Genomic DNA, 17,919 nt, shown 5'->3' with positions numbered 1-17,919 from the left:
TTTTTGACCCAAGAATAGATTCAGGAGCTTTTTCTGAATGCAACTAGACTATCATTTTGGAACATCATCAAGTCATAGAATCGTTTAAATTGGAAAAGACCTTCAGGATCATCAAGTCCAGATCTACCAAGTCACATCACTAAACCATGTCCCCTACTGCTATGCCCACACATCTCTTAAATACCTCCCGGAATGGGGACTCCACCAATTCCCTTAAAACACTTCCATTAGGATGGGTTTTAATCACTGCATACAACTACACTGTATATGACATAAAGTGTTTGTGAAGAAACGATTCCTCTGAGTACTCAGAAGGGCTTCCCAGAGATGGACTGTCTTTGCGGTTTAGCTCTTCCATTCTTCTTTGTCCTGGATCTTGGAGGAAGTGCTACCCATGTTGAGTAATGAAAATTCCATCCCTCTCTCCCCCATCCCCCTGTCTTTGTTTTCCCCTGTTTTATGCTAATTTTATGCTAATACCTCCTTTCCCAGCTAGGACTCAATCGTCTCCTGTAGTTATTCACATCAGGTTCAGGTGCTGACATGTAAAGCTGATGACAGGAGAAATTATGGATGGAAACATCAAAAACAGCTGCTGAAATGTTAGGAGTTGTAAACAGGAAATATTCAAAACTCATCATATTAACCCGTGAAGACTCCAAAGATTTTTAATTTCATGGGGCAAAAACGTGAATTGTCTGTGAGGTGTAAATGAAGTTCAGACTCCTGCTCTTGTGGTTCTTTTTTTGATTGTTTCTTTGCTTTTTTATGTCTCCATATCTTCACATAGACGCATAATCACCAGGAGAAAACACAACCCAACTAAATACTCAATGCATTTTGGAATGATTAACCTGTACCATTTAATTTTTAAGCCTTGCAAAAAGATTGCACACACATTCAGATGTTATTCAAAACATCTGTATTCAAAACATCTGTATTCAAAACATCCGTAAAATCAGGAAATCTTGAATAAGGTTCCCCCCTCCCCCCCTTATGTCAACATATGTAGCTTATGCCTTTCACATCTTTCAGTCAGGAGCATCATCTTATAGGCTGCACATGAAACATTATTTATAAGGGAAGGAGAAGGAGTACTTCTAATATCATAAAAGCTAAAATAATAAAAAAGCTAAAAAATTAAAAAATAAAAAATAAAAAATAAAAAAAAATAAAAGCTAAAAATATTCAAAAGCCAAAAGGATGCATCCGGATACAATGACCCTGACATAGCCTGAGGAATCATGTTAGAACAACCCACATATCCAAGGGGTCCAAGTAACCAAGGGGTCCAACCCCAGAAAAGCTATTTCAACCCAACTTTGTGAAACCAATTTGAGGAAGCATCCTCCTTGTTATGAAGGATTTCTTCTGCTTTTGTTCCTGCTCTTTCTTGTCTTGGAAACAAAACCCAAATCGAACTAAAATCCTTGTTATTAATTCACATGAAATCTGTTTCTTTGAGCTACCAGTCTAGATCAACACAATCCTACCCAACGTGATACTTTTGTGCAGATTAAAGTATGCACACACAGTCTGGGACAGCTAACATTAACCTAGCTGGAGCTGCATCTGTGCATCTGCTATAGTAAACACAAATGGAAGCAACAGAAGATATTTTCATTCCTGGTAAGTTTGTACTGAAGGAGGGCTTAAAACCTTAAAGACTGGGCTTCTTTCTCCTGTAACCTTAGGAGATATGATTAATGAAAAGAGATAATTATCGGTCATTGTTATAACATGTTTCACAGACAAAAAAAAAAAATTCTACATATTTTTTTCTTTTGACTACATATAACCATTATTTAATTGTCAGTAAGCAGGTAACATCTTCCTAGAATGAAAGCAATCTCTGCCTGTATAGTATGAGATACCCGTTTATAAGCTCATTTATTTCTGGAGACAATTCTACAAGGACACTCTGACATATACTGCAGTTTTGTTCTTTGTCCTTCAAGAACTAATGAAGATCATGTGTCATCTCTGAAGACTGTTCATTGAACAAAAAAGCAAAGAGAAAATAAAAATGTTTTCCCATCAAAAATAAGTTTCCATGCTATGTTGTAGTCATTATTCAAATTCACAGTTGAAAGTGATTATCACACTGCCTCAGACACAAACTCATGCAGGCATTTCAGTTCAAGTGATTTAGAGGAACCAGTGAATAAATAGTCCCATCACTGTTTTTTGATGCGGGAGGATAATGACCGTTTCTTGTGTGGAAATTATGAGCAGATGAGGAAGTGTCTGTTCTGTAAATCTGGGCTTGCATTTCACAGCAACCAAACTTGCTCAACAGAATGAAGAAATCCCTGCGGAAAGTCTTTGTGAAAATAGCATAGAGGAAAGGGTTGGCACAGGAATTGATGGGGTAAAACAAAACCAGGAGGATCTTGGATTTGGACACTGTGATGAGAGGAACCTTGAGTGAGGCTGATATAGCAAAAAACGATATTGGCGCCATGCAGAGGAAGTCTGTGAAGATCAATATAGCCATGCGCTTGGCAATCTTGGTGTCACTGTTTGAAGCGATGACGTTGGGGTTTCTTACAGTAAAGTAGATGCAGATGTAGCAGGCGCATATGATCACAAAGGCGAGTACATTCAACACTAAAAGAAATATAACATAAGCCTGAGAAAACGGTGTCTCGATGTCCATGGGCAAACAAATGCTGACCTTCATGTAGCTGCTGACACCAAATATGGGAAGAAGTGCCACCGTGAAAGCAAACATCCAGCCAAAAATCATTATAATCACAGCATGCCGAAATCGAACCTTGCGGTGCAGTTGCATGGCGTAGGTGATAGTATGCCACCTTTCCAGAGTTATCACAGTCAATGTGTAGACTGAGAGTTCACTTGCAAACACTGTAAAAAATCCTGCAGCATTGCATCCAGCCCCTGTTTGCCAGTCTATGGCATAGTTGTAATACTGGCTTTTAGTCTGTATATCTACAGATGCAATAAACAACAGATAGATACCTATGCAGAGGTCTGCAAATGCGAGATTGCACATTAGAAAACGAGGTACAGTGAGCTTGTATTGACTGCTTATTAAAATAATGAGGACAACAATGTTCCCAGTGATAGCTAAAATGCTGATAAACCATATCAGGACTCTCAGAATATTGTAACCCATAATATCTTCACATGGATTGAAAGCATCAGGTTTAGGTGAGCAAGCCACATTAACGACTTCATTGCATAAACCATAGTCAAATTCATTCTCTGCAGGGTCAAAACCAATGCCATAGTTGGAAATATAATCTTCAGCTGCAGATCGTCTATGTATCTTATTGCCAGGTTGCTCATCAAGGTCTTGCTTAGCCTGAGATATGCTACATATTGGATGTAATTCAGTGCTGAAATTGTAAAAAGAGAAGAGTTGGAAACTAAGACGCACAACACGAGGCATACAACAAACATTGAATCATGAAGTTTACATTAACAAATCAGTTTTTGGGTTAGCTGATTTTATCGATTTCCCTGGAGCTTGAAATTAATAGGCAGAGTAATGCCTATTTATAAAATATTACATGAAAATGTAGATGGATTTAAAACATAAAACATATGGGAAAGGAAAGCCTGATGTTTGACTTACTAACAATCATGATGATGTTATCCAGCTGGACAGAAACATTCAGTAAGAAGCTTCCACTATTTCAACTGAATTTCTCATGTAACCTGACAATGATAAGTGATTCTGCATGGGGGAAACACATAATGACGAATTCCTACATATGACTGGACTTTGAAGAATGAGACAATTCAGTTGTGCAGATAAGGAGTCTGTATAATCAGAATTACTCCACTGTTCATTAGTATTACTCTTAAATTTCCTTTTTCCTAACGATGTTGTCAGTCAGTGTGTCATATTCAATACCAAAACTCCTTCAGGGCACAGAACAGTTCCAGTCTGTGCAATTCATTTTAAGTATATCATATCATATTGGTCACTGGCTATTAAAGTAAATAAATAACATAAGTGAGATCATGCAGGGTTTCCAGATAGTCTCTGAAAGCCAGATGCCATCACAGATACAAACACTAGACATGGTAGAACGTTTTGCTTAAAAAATGTTTTTAAAGGAAAGTGAAGTGAACAAGTAAAACCAAACCAAGCCAAGCCAAGCCAAACTAAATCAACATTTCTGTAGAAACAATAGTTGCTTTTGTTTCTTTCAGAAGGCCTTTTTAAATCGTGTTGGGAATTTTTAGTAGAAAAAAGTCAATAAAGGAAAAGAGTTTCAAGGAAAAATTTCCTTTGAAGGTAATTTTTTTTATTATTATTTTAAAAACAGTTTATATTTAGCTTTGTTTCCTAGAGGATTAACCTCAAGTCCGTCTTCTTCATGCATAGACCAAATGAAGAAACAAGTGTTTTGGCTGAGAAGCTCAGCTCCATCAGGCTAACAAATATCACGGTGTGTTAGCAAGAAACAAAGGGTCAGCCTTGAATAAGTTTCTCCTAGACCTCCTTTGAGGTTTGTTGCCCCAGAAACTTGCATCCATTACTTTGCATAAAGATGGATCCAGACTTAATTTGAGTCAGCAAATAAAACCATTGACAGTGTGTTGCAAAACCAACTGTTTCTGCCTATTTTCATCTATTGTTTAGACAGCAAATTAGGTGTCCGTGTTCCAGGACAGGATCCTAGCTTATCTTCCACCCTGATCTGCAGTACACTTGAGAGGCCAGCTTTCTAGGCAAGCTAGGTTGAAATTGTTAAACAACCTGTAGCAGATTAAAAGCGAGGATTCTTTTTTTTTGTAACCCAATTTTACCCTTTGACTTCGTGCACTCACTACATCTTCCAAAAATCAAGCTGAAAAGGAAGAAAGAAAAAACTAATGAAGGCCCAGCACCAGAAGGCGAGGAACATTTCCTATGAGGTTTTGAGCATCCTCTGCTATTATCAATATTTTTTATCTTGCCTGTCAACTGAGGCAGAAAGCTGATTTTCTGTGAGGTCAAATATGCACTATGGAGGTCACAACTGCAATAACAAGGCATTACATTTTGCTCCCCTGTGTTCTGCCTGTGTAAGGATGAGTGAGGGGCCAAGCATATTGATCAATATATCAACAGTTCTCTAGCTGAGAGGGAGTATATGCTTCCAAGGAGCAATAATGGATGAGAAAGTCCCTCAGTTTTGAGTGTAACAGGCACTTGAGGGCACTGAAAACTACTGCAATTAGTAGTTCTTTGTAAATGAACTGAAGAAAAAGGTTTCATCCAATTGCTTCCCAGCTATGAGTTAAAAATAAACATTTTCCTAAATGATGGAGGCACTACCTGGAGCTAAATCTATCCAACAGATAAGACAGCTATGTAAGGCCAATGAAATATTTCTGATTATTATTATTTATTCATTCCTGAATTATTTAGCACCCAGAGCTCCCAAACAAAATCAGACTCCCACAGAGTTAGCCACTATGTTTGTTCTGAGGATAGGTAGTGAGGAGTCTCCTGGCTGCTTCCTTGCACTGTAAGCAGAGTGACAGGGAGTTGCAAACACCCAAGGGAAAGAAAAGCCATCATCTAGTACTGACTGTCCTGAGATATTTGCCCCTTGTGCTCTCAGAACAATAATTTAAAACATTTTTTGGCAAGAGATTGGGTCTTGCTTTCCTTTGAGAAGGCAAGCATCATAATAGTCATGTATTCAGACTATTTTTAACACTCTGCTGCTGTTTAACATAGTTTTGCTCAAGTAAACACTCTGAATAATAAACCAGAGAAAGGACAACTTAAAAAGCAACATCAAAATTGGCAAAGCACTCTGACAAATATAACTACCCTTGTGCAAATAGTTATTTCATGCACTCCATCTGGATCTGGTGACAGCAGGATCTTGTGTGCTGAGAAACGTAATTAGCAGAATAAATAGTCCAGACCTCGGTTCTGTGTTAGGCCCTATCTTGAACCAAACATCCTTACCAAAAAGTGACATCAAGTGAGTAGGGAGCAACAGGTATCATGTTCTCATGAAACAAGGCCCAAACACAACTCTGTGTGGTGTGTTCTTTAAAAAATAGGTTTTCAAGTGATAGCTTCTCCAAAAAATAATGATCATGTGTAAGGACAGCATCATAACGATCCAGATCTTTTAAGCAGAAGGTGATGTTTATATCAAGGAAATCAATGGGCTATGTCAAGTTGAGGATTTTAACATCCAACTTCTACCCTATCCAAGCTTGAATGATGTTATTTTCCAGTTACAGGAGAGCGTGAGAGTTCAACACACTACATCGGCCTTGTCCGAAAAAGCAGGTTAGCTCCTGTTAGGCCACCATCACAACATTCCAGTGTAATAAATCTTCAGATCAATATTTATCATACAATCCGTCTTAGAATGGGGAAAAACAAACAAACAAACAAACAAAAAAAACACAACGAAACAAAACTGCCAACATTTTAATTTGTGTCTCAGTCTGGCAGGTCTCTGCTTGATGCAATATCCTCCAAAATTTAGAAGGCACTGCCTCTATAACAGGTTTAATATTTCCATTAGCACAACAGAGCTGGTGCAAATGTGTTTAGGAGAGGTGATCACTCACTATCTACTATGGAGACTTATTTTATCTAAGGTTCTTGAGTGCTGGAGAAGTATCAAAGATAGGAAACCTTACACAAATGAGGCAACCAGGAAGGGGCCACACACCCCTGACTTAATTCCTTCTGAGATTTCCCATGTGAGCATCAAATGCTGTGGTGATCCTTAGAAATGCACTTATAGTGTAATGAGGCATCCTTTTTATACTTCCTGTACTACCAGGAAATTATTTTGAGATCTAAACTGTTATAGGGGAATGAGTGGCTCCTGTGAAGATGCACAGTAAGTCAGGTAACATCACTGTTCCCACCAGAATAAGAAATGTCTGCTGCACTAAACCAAGTGCAGCTCTTGCCAAAGAAATACTAGACGTTGTGTGAGCAAACATTGCAGACTATTAATAACTCTTCAAAATCCTGAGCAGTCTTGAACGCGCACACATCTTGTCAAGAAAACTGCTTTGAAGTGCAAGTGGGTGTAGCTGCTGCATATGTGACTAATCTCTGCTGAAGTGCATGGGAATACCTTTCGTGTTCCGACTCACAGCACTGAACTAACATGCACACATATTATCTCTTTAAACTAGAGAGAGGATATTGGTCTCCCACCAATTTCAGTACACGACACATGACTGTATGAATGAAATGAACATTTTTAATTGCATTTAAATGCAGTTAACAGGAAAAAATGATCTAAATCATTGGTTCTAATCATTTTGTATTTATGCCTAGTATTTTTAAAAGATAATTCTGTCAACCATTAAAAATGTAGATAAATGCATTCAACTTGGTTCTGTTGATCAGGGAGATACAGCTTATATGTATATGTTTATTCAAATAATCATATATCAGAGCATATATGGATCTCAAGTCTGAATTTTTATATTTTTTACCCAGCAGTGATGCATTTCTTTTATAAGACAATGAATGCTATTTTCCTAACGATTCCTGTGCTAGTCTAGTTGGTTGAAAACTTAACTAATACTAAAATATAGGAAACCAGCAATCAGTTATTTTAACAGTGAAACTAAACTACCTTGAATGTACTGTATACAGAAAATAGTTTATCTAAATGTATTTAACACAGGAGTTCATAATGATAGACAGAGATAGGCAAAGCTTGTTTCTTGCTCCCTTGTCCTTCTAGATTTCAGTGTGTCTCTCCTCTTCTACACTTACTTTATAATAAACAAAAGCCTTCCTGCCTTGTCAGCTAAAATTAAGTGGAATATTGTTTGAATTAAATTACTAGAATAAGTTGAAATGGAAAAAAAAGTCTTTGTAGCTAAAGAATAGTTATCCTTTCAAAAGTGTTTTTAGCTTGTAAAATCAGAAATTAATATTATTTTCAATATTTTAAGTATAGCTACTTTAGAAAAACAGAAAGTTTTTTAATGCACACTAAAATTCAGTTTTACTAACTCTACAAAAATAGATCATAAGTAATTTTCTTCTGCTGTTTGAAGGAATTTTCATTCATTTAAGATAGATTTTTTTGAGATAACTTATTGGAGGTATTCTGGAGCTCAACTGACCTCGTGTAGAAACAACATATTCAGTGAGGAATAGAACTAGAAAATGTTTGCACCATTAAGGTCAAGAAGACATTTTAAGACCTTTTTTTTCTCTATGGGGAACAACAGAGATTTGATAGGTCAGCTTAAGTAAATTTATGTAGCTCTGATATTTATTTGCATTTGTGGCAGCAACTTATTATTATTAATAATAATAATAATTATTATTATTTTTAAATCACCAAAACTATTTCTTAGAAAGTTCCACGTAGGGTACCAGTTGCCCTATATTGATTTTTTTTTTTTTTTTTTTAAATTTCACTCCTTTACTGAAATTTTAAATTTGGGCAACTTGTGAACAAGTTTCTGGATTTCACAAATTATATGTGATGTCTTCTGACCTGAAAACTCCTTCACCCTTAAGGACAAACAGTAGAAGAGGAGCTCATATCAATACAAGATTTTTCGCAAAGCCAACACAAAGAGGAGTATCTCCAACTTGTATTCTATTTCTCACCGTTGCATTACAACACATTTTGTAGCAGACTGCGGAATCATGGCCAGACATGCTCCAGAAGCAGCCCCACTACTGTGTCGTGCTCCAGCTCAGCTCACTGGCCATCTGCACTTGGTTTTTGAGTTCTGCACAGTTCATTGGCATTTCTTTGCAAAATTACATTCACCCAGGCTGTGGGAAGGGCTGTCAGTGTCCTCCTTGGTTTCTTACTTGCTAGGGCAGAGGTGCCCAAAAGTGGAGCCATGCTATGGGGGAAGTGAGTGCTGTGAGTTTCAATTCCCCTGGGTAATTGTGGCACAAAAGTTATTCAGAGTGAGGGGACGCTGAGAGCTTACTAAAAGCTCAGTGCCATCTCCTCCTGTTGCTTTCCTTCAACAGTAACTCTTAACCTGATTTTGAAGAGCCCTGTTGCTGACTTTCCAGTGTGGATTCTAGGATTTGGGTCTTGATTTGGCTCAGGCAGCCCAGAAGTCAAGTACCTTCAAAAATATGTATGATAAAGTGATATCAAAAATCCCTTTGCAGATTTAGCTTTTTAGAACTAAACATACTTCCTCTGAACTCATTGGAAAATACCACTCTGCCACCAGTGCTGGCAGGACTGGAACCATTTCTAATTAGCAGGCAACCAAGCACCGTGCCTGAGTAAGCCTGTAGAAATATGTGAAAACATCACCTGCTGATAACCTCTTGTAGCAAAAAGTTTAGAATTTGGGATCAAAAACAGGCAATGAAGGATAGATTCTGCCAGATACTTCCCTTACCACTGTATTGTCTGATATCAAACTTGCACTTTTCCCATGTAGTTTTGCAACACACATGCAGGTGATATGTACTAGCTATCAGCATAGCAGGACCAGGCATCTTTCATTGCCTTTAATTTCAGTGACAGTACACTGTTAAAAGTAAAATAAATGGCTATTATAAGTATTTAAATGAAGCTTACAAATAGCTTATACTTTTTATGCATGGTTTTACTTTTCTTTGAAATTTTAGGCATCTTCTGAAGACAATGTCTTGAACTGTAACAATGAACCATAAAACTTTTTTTTTTTTTTCTTTTCTCTGCCATGGCAAATTCCAAGTTTTTGAGGACTTCCAGTAAAAGAGGAACTTCAAAAAATAACATGTCCCCATAGGTACCAATCATTCAGGTTTTCCAGTGGCACAAATTCATGAGGTTCATTAACTAGTTCACATGTAACATTTAAAGTTTATCTGAGCAGCTGAAAATACTCAATGTGAGTCATTAATACCTGAAGTCTCAGTGTATCTTGATGATGGCAAATCAAAACAAGTACTGAAAATTAGTTTGGGAGTCTAAAAGACCTCCCTGTCTCAGTGAATTTGGGTTTAAAGGGATTGCTCTAGATTAACCATTTCAGAAATCATGTCCAAAAATGATGTGCATGTAGATGTGACAGATGAAATATCTGTGGCAGAGGTGATTCTCTCACTGTATATAGCATTGGTGAGGCCTCACCTTGAATGTAGTGTATAGTTCGGGCATCCACAACATAAAAAGGATGTTAAGATACTTGAAAGCATCCAGAGGAGGACAACAATACCAGTAAAAGGGCTGAAAGACATGTCCTATGAACGGAGGCTGGGGACACTTGGGTTGTCTAGTCTGGAGAAACGGAGGTTAAGGTGACTTTGTTGCTCTCTACCACTTCCTGAGGAGGGGAAATGGAGAGGGAGGTGCTGGTCTCTTTTCCCTGATAACCAACGATAGTCGGACACATGGGAATGGTACAAAGCTGCACCAGAGGAGATTCAACTGGATGTTAGGAAAAAATTCTTTACTGTGAGGGTGCTCAAACACTGGACCAGGCTTGCTAGTGAGGCGGTTGATGCCCTGTGCCTGTCAGTTTTCAAGAGGGATTTGGACAATGCCCTTATTAATATGCTTTAACTTTTAGTTAGCCCTGAAGTGGTCAGACAGTTGGACTTAGTGATTTTGTAGGTCCCTTCCAAATGAATTCTGTTCCATTCTCTTCTCTTCTATTTGGTTCCAACATCAGTGTGGCTTCCTGAGGTTAAGAGGTTAACACCACTCTGCAGTTCTGTTACCCACGTGAATTGGTGGCGAGGTATTGACCATCTTCTCTGGAAACACAAATATCCTTCCAGCTACCTCCTGAAAGGTTATCATCATGTTTTCTGTTGGATATCTTTAGTGTGGCTCCAGGCTGATCCAGGACAGCAGGTCCCAGTGAGAGATGACCCTATGATGTATGCGGTCTACAGTCTCAGCTGGAGAAAAAGGTGACGCTAATACAACTATCAAAATTTATTACCAACCTGGAATGGAGAGGCAGTGTAATGTGTAACATGAATAAACATGTACGTATTGTATGTTTATTTATATCCAGCTTTTGAAGAAGTTTGTTTAATTCACTATCAATGGCTGAGAAGCATCAAAAAGAGAAACAAATGAAATCACTTACTTTTGTCTTTTCCAGTTTGTAAATGCACAGCAATGGCTAGGATAGGTGAAATTTGCCTCAATCAATGATCTAAATTTGCTTAAATCAGGAAGTTTTTTTAAATTATATGTAGACCTTGCTCTTAGCTTCTTAATGAGTTCTAATCCGTGACCTGGCAGGAAACTGATTTTTGTCCTGGAAATATCCCTTTAAAAAAACATATGAAAATCATGATAAAAAGCAAATTTACTTCAGCTCTACAGTAGATATGTGTTTTAGACTGTCCTAGTCAGTATCAGAGTACCGATTACAAAGAGATCAGCTGGAAATTTGTGCTGAAAACAGGATCAGGTGATAAACTAAGAGTTTGTCAAGGAAACATTAACTAATATTCATTGCAAACAACAATCAAGTGATGTTAGTCTGATTTGAGAAAAAAAGAAAAAGATCCCGTAACCCTCTGGGTAAAGATTAACAGTGACATAAACTATTAGCTCCATATGATTCTAGGTTTAGTAAATACCAAAAGAAACACACCCATCATCCAAGAATGCGTTACAGGAGGGGAAAAAAAAAAAAGGTTGGTGAAATCACAAGAGAATTTTGTGATGTTCGTCATGAACATCTCGTCATGCAAAGCCTACCATGGAAAAGGCAATAAACACAAAGAGAGAATCTCATGGGAGGTTACAGATGTGAGGAGAGGTTGAGGATACCAGATTTTGTACTCATTAGGAAGGAAAAGAGACTAAAGAGAGGCAAAATTGATGTAGTTCAAACTTTGAGGAACAAAAATATCAAAATATTTCCAGAGGTTTAAAAAACAAAGAATTCAGACTGAAGCGAAGGAAGGGGTAAGATTAGAGGAGGTTAGAAGTGCATTTACGTGGAAGGCAATTATTGTGTGGGATGGGCTATCAAAGGCAGCGATGGAAGCAGCAGCTACAAACGTATCACAAAGAGCATCAGCGAGGCTTTCAGGGGGAAAAACATTATGCAAACACTAAATCATGACTTGTGCTACACAGGTAGGGAAAGGGAAGAAGGACCAATGGTGCTTCATCTCCACAGAACCTGTCTCCATGGCTCCAGGGTGTAACAGCTGGGGCAAAACATCCACATATTTCCTTGGCTAGGAACAGACGGTGTCCCTCAGCTTGCGACAGCAGAAGTGCACACTTCTTTCTCTTAGATCAACAGTGAAATGGACTACATAAAAATCACCCTGTCCTCCCTTAGCTCCCATGCTCTTATGGCATGAGAGTAATGCAGAATGCAGTGTTTGCTGAGGCTGCTCTGTTCTTTATTCTCTCACAAAAGAAAAGAATTTCCCCTAATAAGGGAATTGAACTGACAATATTTGTCATTTTCTCCATGCCTCCCCTCCCAAGGTACATTAATCTATAACAGTATGATGTCAGGACATGTTATTTTATCTCTATTACATAACAGGCACAAATTGCTTTTATTACCATATTAATGCAGTAGAGTGGTGCTACGTGAAGGGGAGACCAAATTTTGGCAGCATACAATGAAGTTCGGACCCTCTCTATGTACAACATGCACATTTGCACCTCTGTTCTCCTATCTCAAAACCAAAATTAATACCAGGAAATGTCTCTGTTTGAACTCTGTCTGTAGAGTAGGGTGGTCTCATCTAAGAAATTCATATTCAGCTAATAAAGCAGTTACTGGCTGTGGTTAAAGAGGATCTTTGTGTCCATACTGTGCCCACAGCTGGAGGCTTTGGTTCCAGGCTCTGAAAGAACGTCCCATCTTCAGGTAACACCTTCAGAAGGCAGCCTGTGCCTGCCCCGCTGATATGCCTGTTTTCATATTGGGCTATTAACACAATAATAATAACCTGTAGCTTGCTGGCAGCTTCAGTTGCCAACTGGACAGTGAATTGTGGCAGCAAAGGAATGAAGATGGACCCGATGCTGCTGCCCTGACCTAGGGTCATAACTTCTATGGACAAGAAGGACAAGATGGAATGGTGGAAGCAGAAATACTTCTGCAGGTCAGGCTGCGAGAAGCCAAGGTTTGGTCCTGAGGTTCTTTTAGGACTGATCTGTGTCTCACAGGAGCAGCTGAAGAGAAATTTTAGGCTTTTGATTTCTGACTTAGACACCTAAAGTAGTAATTGGGTTGCAGTGAACAATCTCAATTGTTTCATGGACTGACCTTAGTTCACTGCCTAATGAATACTGTCACCTAGAGAACATGTGTGTTATTCACCAACTACACAGCACTTTTCTATAGAAATCCACAGACAGTATCAGTCATGGCATCAATAAGAGCCTACAGAACTTCACAAGGGTTCATAATTCTGAACAAGAATCAAAAATGTTTTCCTAGCCTCATTAGCTAGAAATCTTCAGTGCCTCCAAACTGTTATTATACTGCATAGAAGTAACAAGTAAATATGAATAGGAATATCACCTGGATATTCCAGCAGCTAAAATATTACTGGGTCTCTGGCCATATCTAAACAATTTCATAAATATTCAATATTTTCCCATGAAAATTCTTTTAAGAAGTTTGTTATTTTTTTCTGTTCATTATTTTCCATAAACCAAAGTGAGCTGAGGAAAGTGCTTTGTAAACTACTGCAGGGCTTGATGGGATGTCTGTTAGGGATAGTTATCGATACACCATCGGCAGACTCCCCCCCCAAACAGAAACGCAGACATTGTGTATGTGGTTTGGTCGCTTTATCCACTGAGTCGTCACAGAGCAGAACTCAGCGCAGAGTTTCTTTAGGATGTTTCCCTAGTTACAGGACTGGTAAATTAAATAAGCAAGATGAACTAGAGGATAAAATAGCAGTAGGAAATCAAACCAGAAAGCATCAGTGACAGGAATACATGTCATATTATTAATGCTTGGCTGCTAGTCATCAGCTTTGACAGCAGCCGGTGCAGGAACAGCAAAGTGAATCTGACTTTTCTTACAAACACTTTCCTTTCTCTCTGGGAATCAGTTACTGGGATTAGTCAAAATACTGACCAGCTGATAGTCCTGTTTAGGGCTGAAAGGAACATAGCAAGAGAGCAAAATGTGGCTGGCAGAGCAGACATCAGAGAGGAGTGATCAGTGAGACCAATTTTCTCAGCAGTTGTATCTAAACTGCTCTCTGGCTGTGCTTCAGGGATTCAGCTGTCTAGCTGCAGGTCTGCTGGAGCTCTCCCATGGCCCACATATGTAGGTCTCCTGTAGAAAACAAATTGCAAGGACAGGACAGACCACAGACATACCTTGCCCTGCTTCCGAGGCAGGACGCAGCCAGAGAACTCAGCCCAGAATGGATCATCATTAAGCAGCAGAACTATATTTATAGAGAGGGGGAGTCTGAGAGGCTTTCTGTAGGTTCCTGCAATTTGCTGGTACTCCCAATATGATCTTAATGCTTATGGGATGCAGAGTTTTGTAGGGTCGCCAGTAAAAGCTCTTGTAGGCCGCTACAGCTATGGGAGCACCAGAAAAAGACTGAACGAAACAATGTGGATGAAAATTGAAGCTACAAAATTCCAAGTTAGCAATAAAGTGTATTTCTGTATAGAAGGATTGTGTATATGTGTGGGAGTAATTAGCCATTTGATTTACTTGCTTACTGTCAGCACTGAAATCCTGTAACTCAAAACTTGATGTCTTTCCAAAAGAGAGATTCTAATTCAGCCAAAAGCTGTAAGCCTAAGAGAGGAATTGATTGCTGAAACTGTGCAGCCAAGTATAAAGCAGACGACGTGCTAAGGCTTTGTGCTTTCTGACATTACTATTTGTGTTTGTCTATCTTTCATACTGTTTTAATATTCTGAAATATAAAATAGGAGTTGGTATTAATTGACTGTAGAGCACTGGTTCAGGAAGAACAAGAGTTAAAACATCCTGACATACAGTCTAATAAAACATTGCAATTTGCAACACAAATTTTATTTCAACAGCACTGTTTTTCCCAGCAAAGATATTATGGGTCAATCATCTCCACAAAGCACATTCCAGGTGTAAGCTACAGTGACAGATGTAGCTATCTTGATCTCTGTCAGGATAAAAAGGTAATTTCCCATCCATAGAACAGTGGATATACAAGTAATTGAATAGAAAACTTGCACAAATAACTTAGTGTTAGAAATTGAACTATCAAATGAATCTGAACTACAGCCAAATCAATTTGATAAACCTCTTGAATCAGCTACAACTTGCAAAGAAAATGCATTTACTCTTTGCTACAGGAAACAATGCTTTTCCAAAGAAGCATCAATGATATTATTGCTGAAAAGATGCTCCACTGTTAGTCTTTTCCAAAGGAGAAAGTCACTGAAGGAGTGATGGAAGCAGGGCAGAATGCAGTAAGCCATACGGTAGCTCTTTGTATCATTGGTGTGTCATAGGTGTATCATAACAACATGGAAAAAGGCCTTCAGAAGTGCTCTTATCTGAACTCAAAGTTAACTAGCCTCATTTTTTTTAGATTTCTAACCACTTTAACCTCTGTGTAAAATCTTCCAGCAGCTCCCAATACCTGTTTTCACCTTTCATGGGTGACTCCTAGCCCTCTCGACATCCAGGATAAATGGGAAGAAAGAAAAGAGCCGATGAATTTGTGACACAAAAAAAGACACCACTGTCTTTGCTGCAGCTGTTATGTTCTGTAGCTGGTGCTCACAAGAAGTTGTGCACACTCTCAGGTGTTTTACTTGTCAAAGTGTAGCATGAGGTGCTGGTGATTGAGAGACACGAGCATCCTACCGTTGAACTCTCTACTGCTGAGATCTTGCTTTCCAGCTTACCACCCACCAAAGAGATCCTGCTGTAACTGTGTGATATATATGTGTAATATATATATGTATATATATGTATGTGTATATATATATATATATTTATAGGGATCCCTGTCCCTGCAGGGTAGGGATTTTATCTTTAGGACTAAGCTTTAGAGATGCAGGGCAGATCTTCACTGGTTTTAAATAGTTCAAGGGGGAGCAATTCAGATTTAAGCACTGAGAACTAACTCACCTATTCCTGAATTTGCTCCAAACAAAAAACAAACAGCATTTTCTCTGGAAAAAAAAAAAAAAGAAGCCAAGCTCTTACAGAGCTTAATCCACCATGTAGAGGAATCTGGAGCTAAATCCCTGGATGCAAATACTCCAAAACCCTGAGGACAGAGTGAAAACATGGATCTAGACTCTCTTGGCTTCCATTTTTTTATATTCAGAACTACACCTCCAATTTTGAGTTGCAGGACTTGTGAGATGTTGAAATCCAGGTTTGTATTCATATGTTCTTCTTTGACCTTTTCTGAGGGCTTAATGATGAGAAAACAAACAAACAAACAAACAAAAAACAAATCTGAATATTACTTACAAAACAACAGGCCCGTTGGCTCCTTGAAAGACCTCATTTGGTAATTTTTCTAAGTTTTGATTGTCACTTAGATTTCTGAAAAACACAATATTGATGCTAAAACAATCTGAAATAAATTAAAAAAAAACTTGCAGAAATAGCTACCTTCTAATAATTGCTTTTCAGAAAGTAAACAACAGAAATATTTACAGCTCATCCAGGTAGGTTCCATTAAATGCATGATTCTCAATTTCCTGAATCCCATTTTTATTTAGCCATCTGCAACAGAGAAAAAAAATGCATTTTTACACATGTTCACAATTTATATGTATGTAATTAAAATCAGTGAAAAGGATCTCAAACAAGTAAAATTATTAAATAGATGCTTAAATTATGAAGTTTCTGTGAATCCCAGCTGATAAGCTCCCAACAGTTAGAGGAAGGATTTAGAGAATGCAGATATGAACAGGGCAGATCAGCATTACCATAAGAGATGACAGCTACAGTAAGTTTTTGAAACATAAGTAGAACTGATTAAGACACCGGTGCTGCTCTGCTGCCCTGAGAAGCCTCCAGTGAATCTAACAAAGCTGGTCCACGTTAACCCCAGAATGGGTGAGACCAGAACCTTTCCTACTGGTGCTGTTGGTGTCATCTACAAGATGTTTTTTCAAGATGTTTTTGAAATAGTTTAACATTTGCCTATAATTACAAACAAAACAAAACAAAACAAAACAAAAACCAACCAACCAAAAAAAAAAACACAAACCAAACCAAAAAGCAAACCAAACCAAAAAAAAAAAAAACCCAAAAAAGAAAACAAAATAACAAAAACCCAAGATCCAGGAAGTAAAAAAAGATGAGACTATTAACAAACTGCCTGGGAAGCAGCTGGTTCTTCCTGCACCTGCTGTCTCTTCAAATCATATTGCCTTCCTGCTCTCCATCTCCCCAGGATCCTTCTCCTGAGAGAAGACACAGGTAGCGAACTGGGGGGGCTTTCTGCCAAGTTTTTACTGTAGTGCACTAAGTAATTAATGTTTAATGTCTTTCCATCTCTTCCCTTCACGGTTCTGAAAATTTACATTTGAGTCAGTTATATTTATCATCTTTACAGTGCAATCTTTCATCTTGTTGCTTTGCAACTCATGCTCTTTCCAACAGGGCATGACAAGTTTGATAGGTGGCAAAACTGGCGTGATTTAATGAAACTATCAGCACACATGGACGTAGAATTTCTAATTCACACTGAAAACTGAGCATGCAAGTGACCCACTTATCTGAGGTGGTGAGCTCAGGTCACCATGAAAATCAGTTATGGGTCTGGTTGAAAGGATTACTCTTTTGACCATGGAAGGCAGATGTGCATAATTCCAGTGTCTGTCAGGTCAGATCAAGAAAACTGTCACTGTCCCCTTCGCTTGCATACAGTATTAGACATGACTGAGCAGGCACACAGGAGAGACATGTCCCTGCTTATAGCATTTAAAACATTTATTAGATTACATTGGTCTTACCCATTCATAGCTCCCAAACTGATATATATGCATTTAATCA

General features: G+C 38.3%; 1 protein-coding gene across 3 annotated transcripts in view; it reads right to left on the bottom strand.

Moving 5' to 3' along the window:
• Positions 1-834: 834 nt before the first annotated feature.
• Positions 835-17,919, bottom strand: part of FSHR (follicle stimulating hormone receptor) — an 84,803-nt gene continuing 67,718 nt past the window's right edge. For 2 of the 3 annotated variants that reach the window (XM_080587201.1, XM_080587202.1), the window contains exons 7-10: positions 16,573-16,641; positions 16,384-16,458; positions 11,038-11,223; positions 835-3,362 (exon numbers count right to left, since the gene is read on the bottom strand). In XM_080587201.1, coding sequence (XP_080443327.1) covers positions 2,135-3,362; positions 11,038-11,223; positions 16,384-16,458; positions 16,573-16,641 — 1,558 coding nt within the window. In that variant the 3' untranslated portion in view covers positions 835-2,134. The remainder of the gene's footprint in view (positions 3,363-11,037; positions 11,224-16,383; positions 16,459-16,572; positions 16,642-17,919) is intronic. The other variant, XM_080587203.1, reaches the window with a different exon arrangement.

The sequence above is a fragment of the Anser brachyrhynchus genome (assembly GCF_964034855.1).
Source record: "Anser brachyrhynchus genome assembly, chromosome: 3".
Taxonomy (NCBI): Eukaryota; Metazoa; Chordata; class Aves; order Anseriformes; family Anatidae; genus Anser; species Anser brachyrhynchus.
The sequence above is the reverse complement of the archived record's forward strand: the minus strand, read 5'-3'. Positions and strand labels throughout refer to the sequence as shown.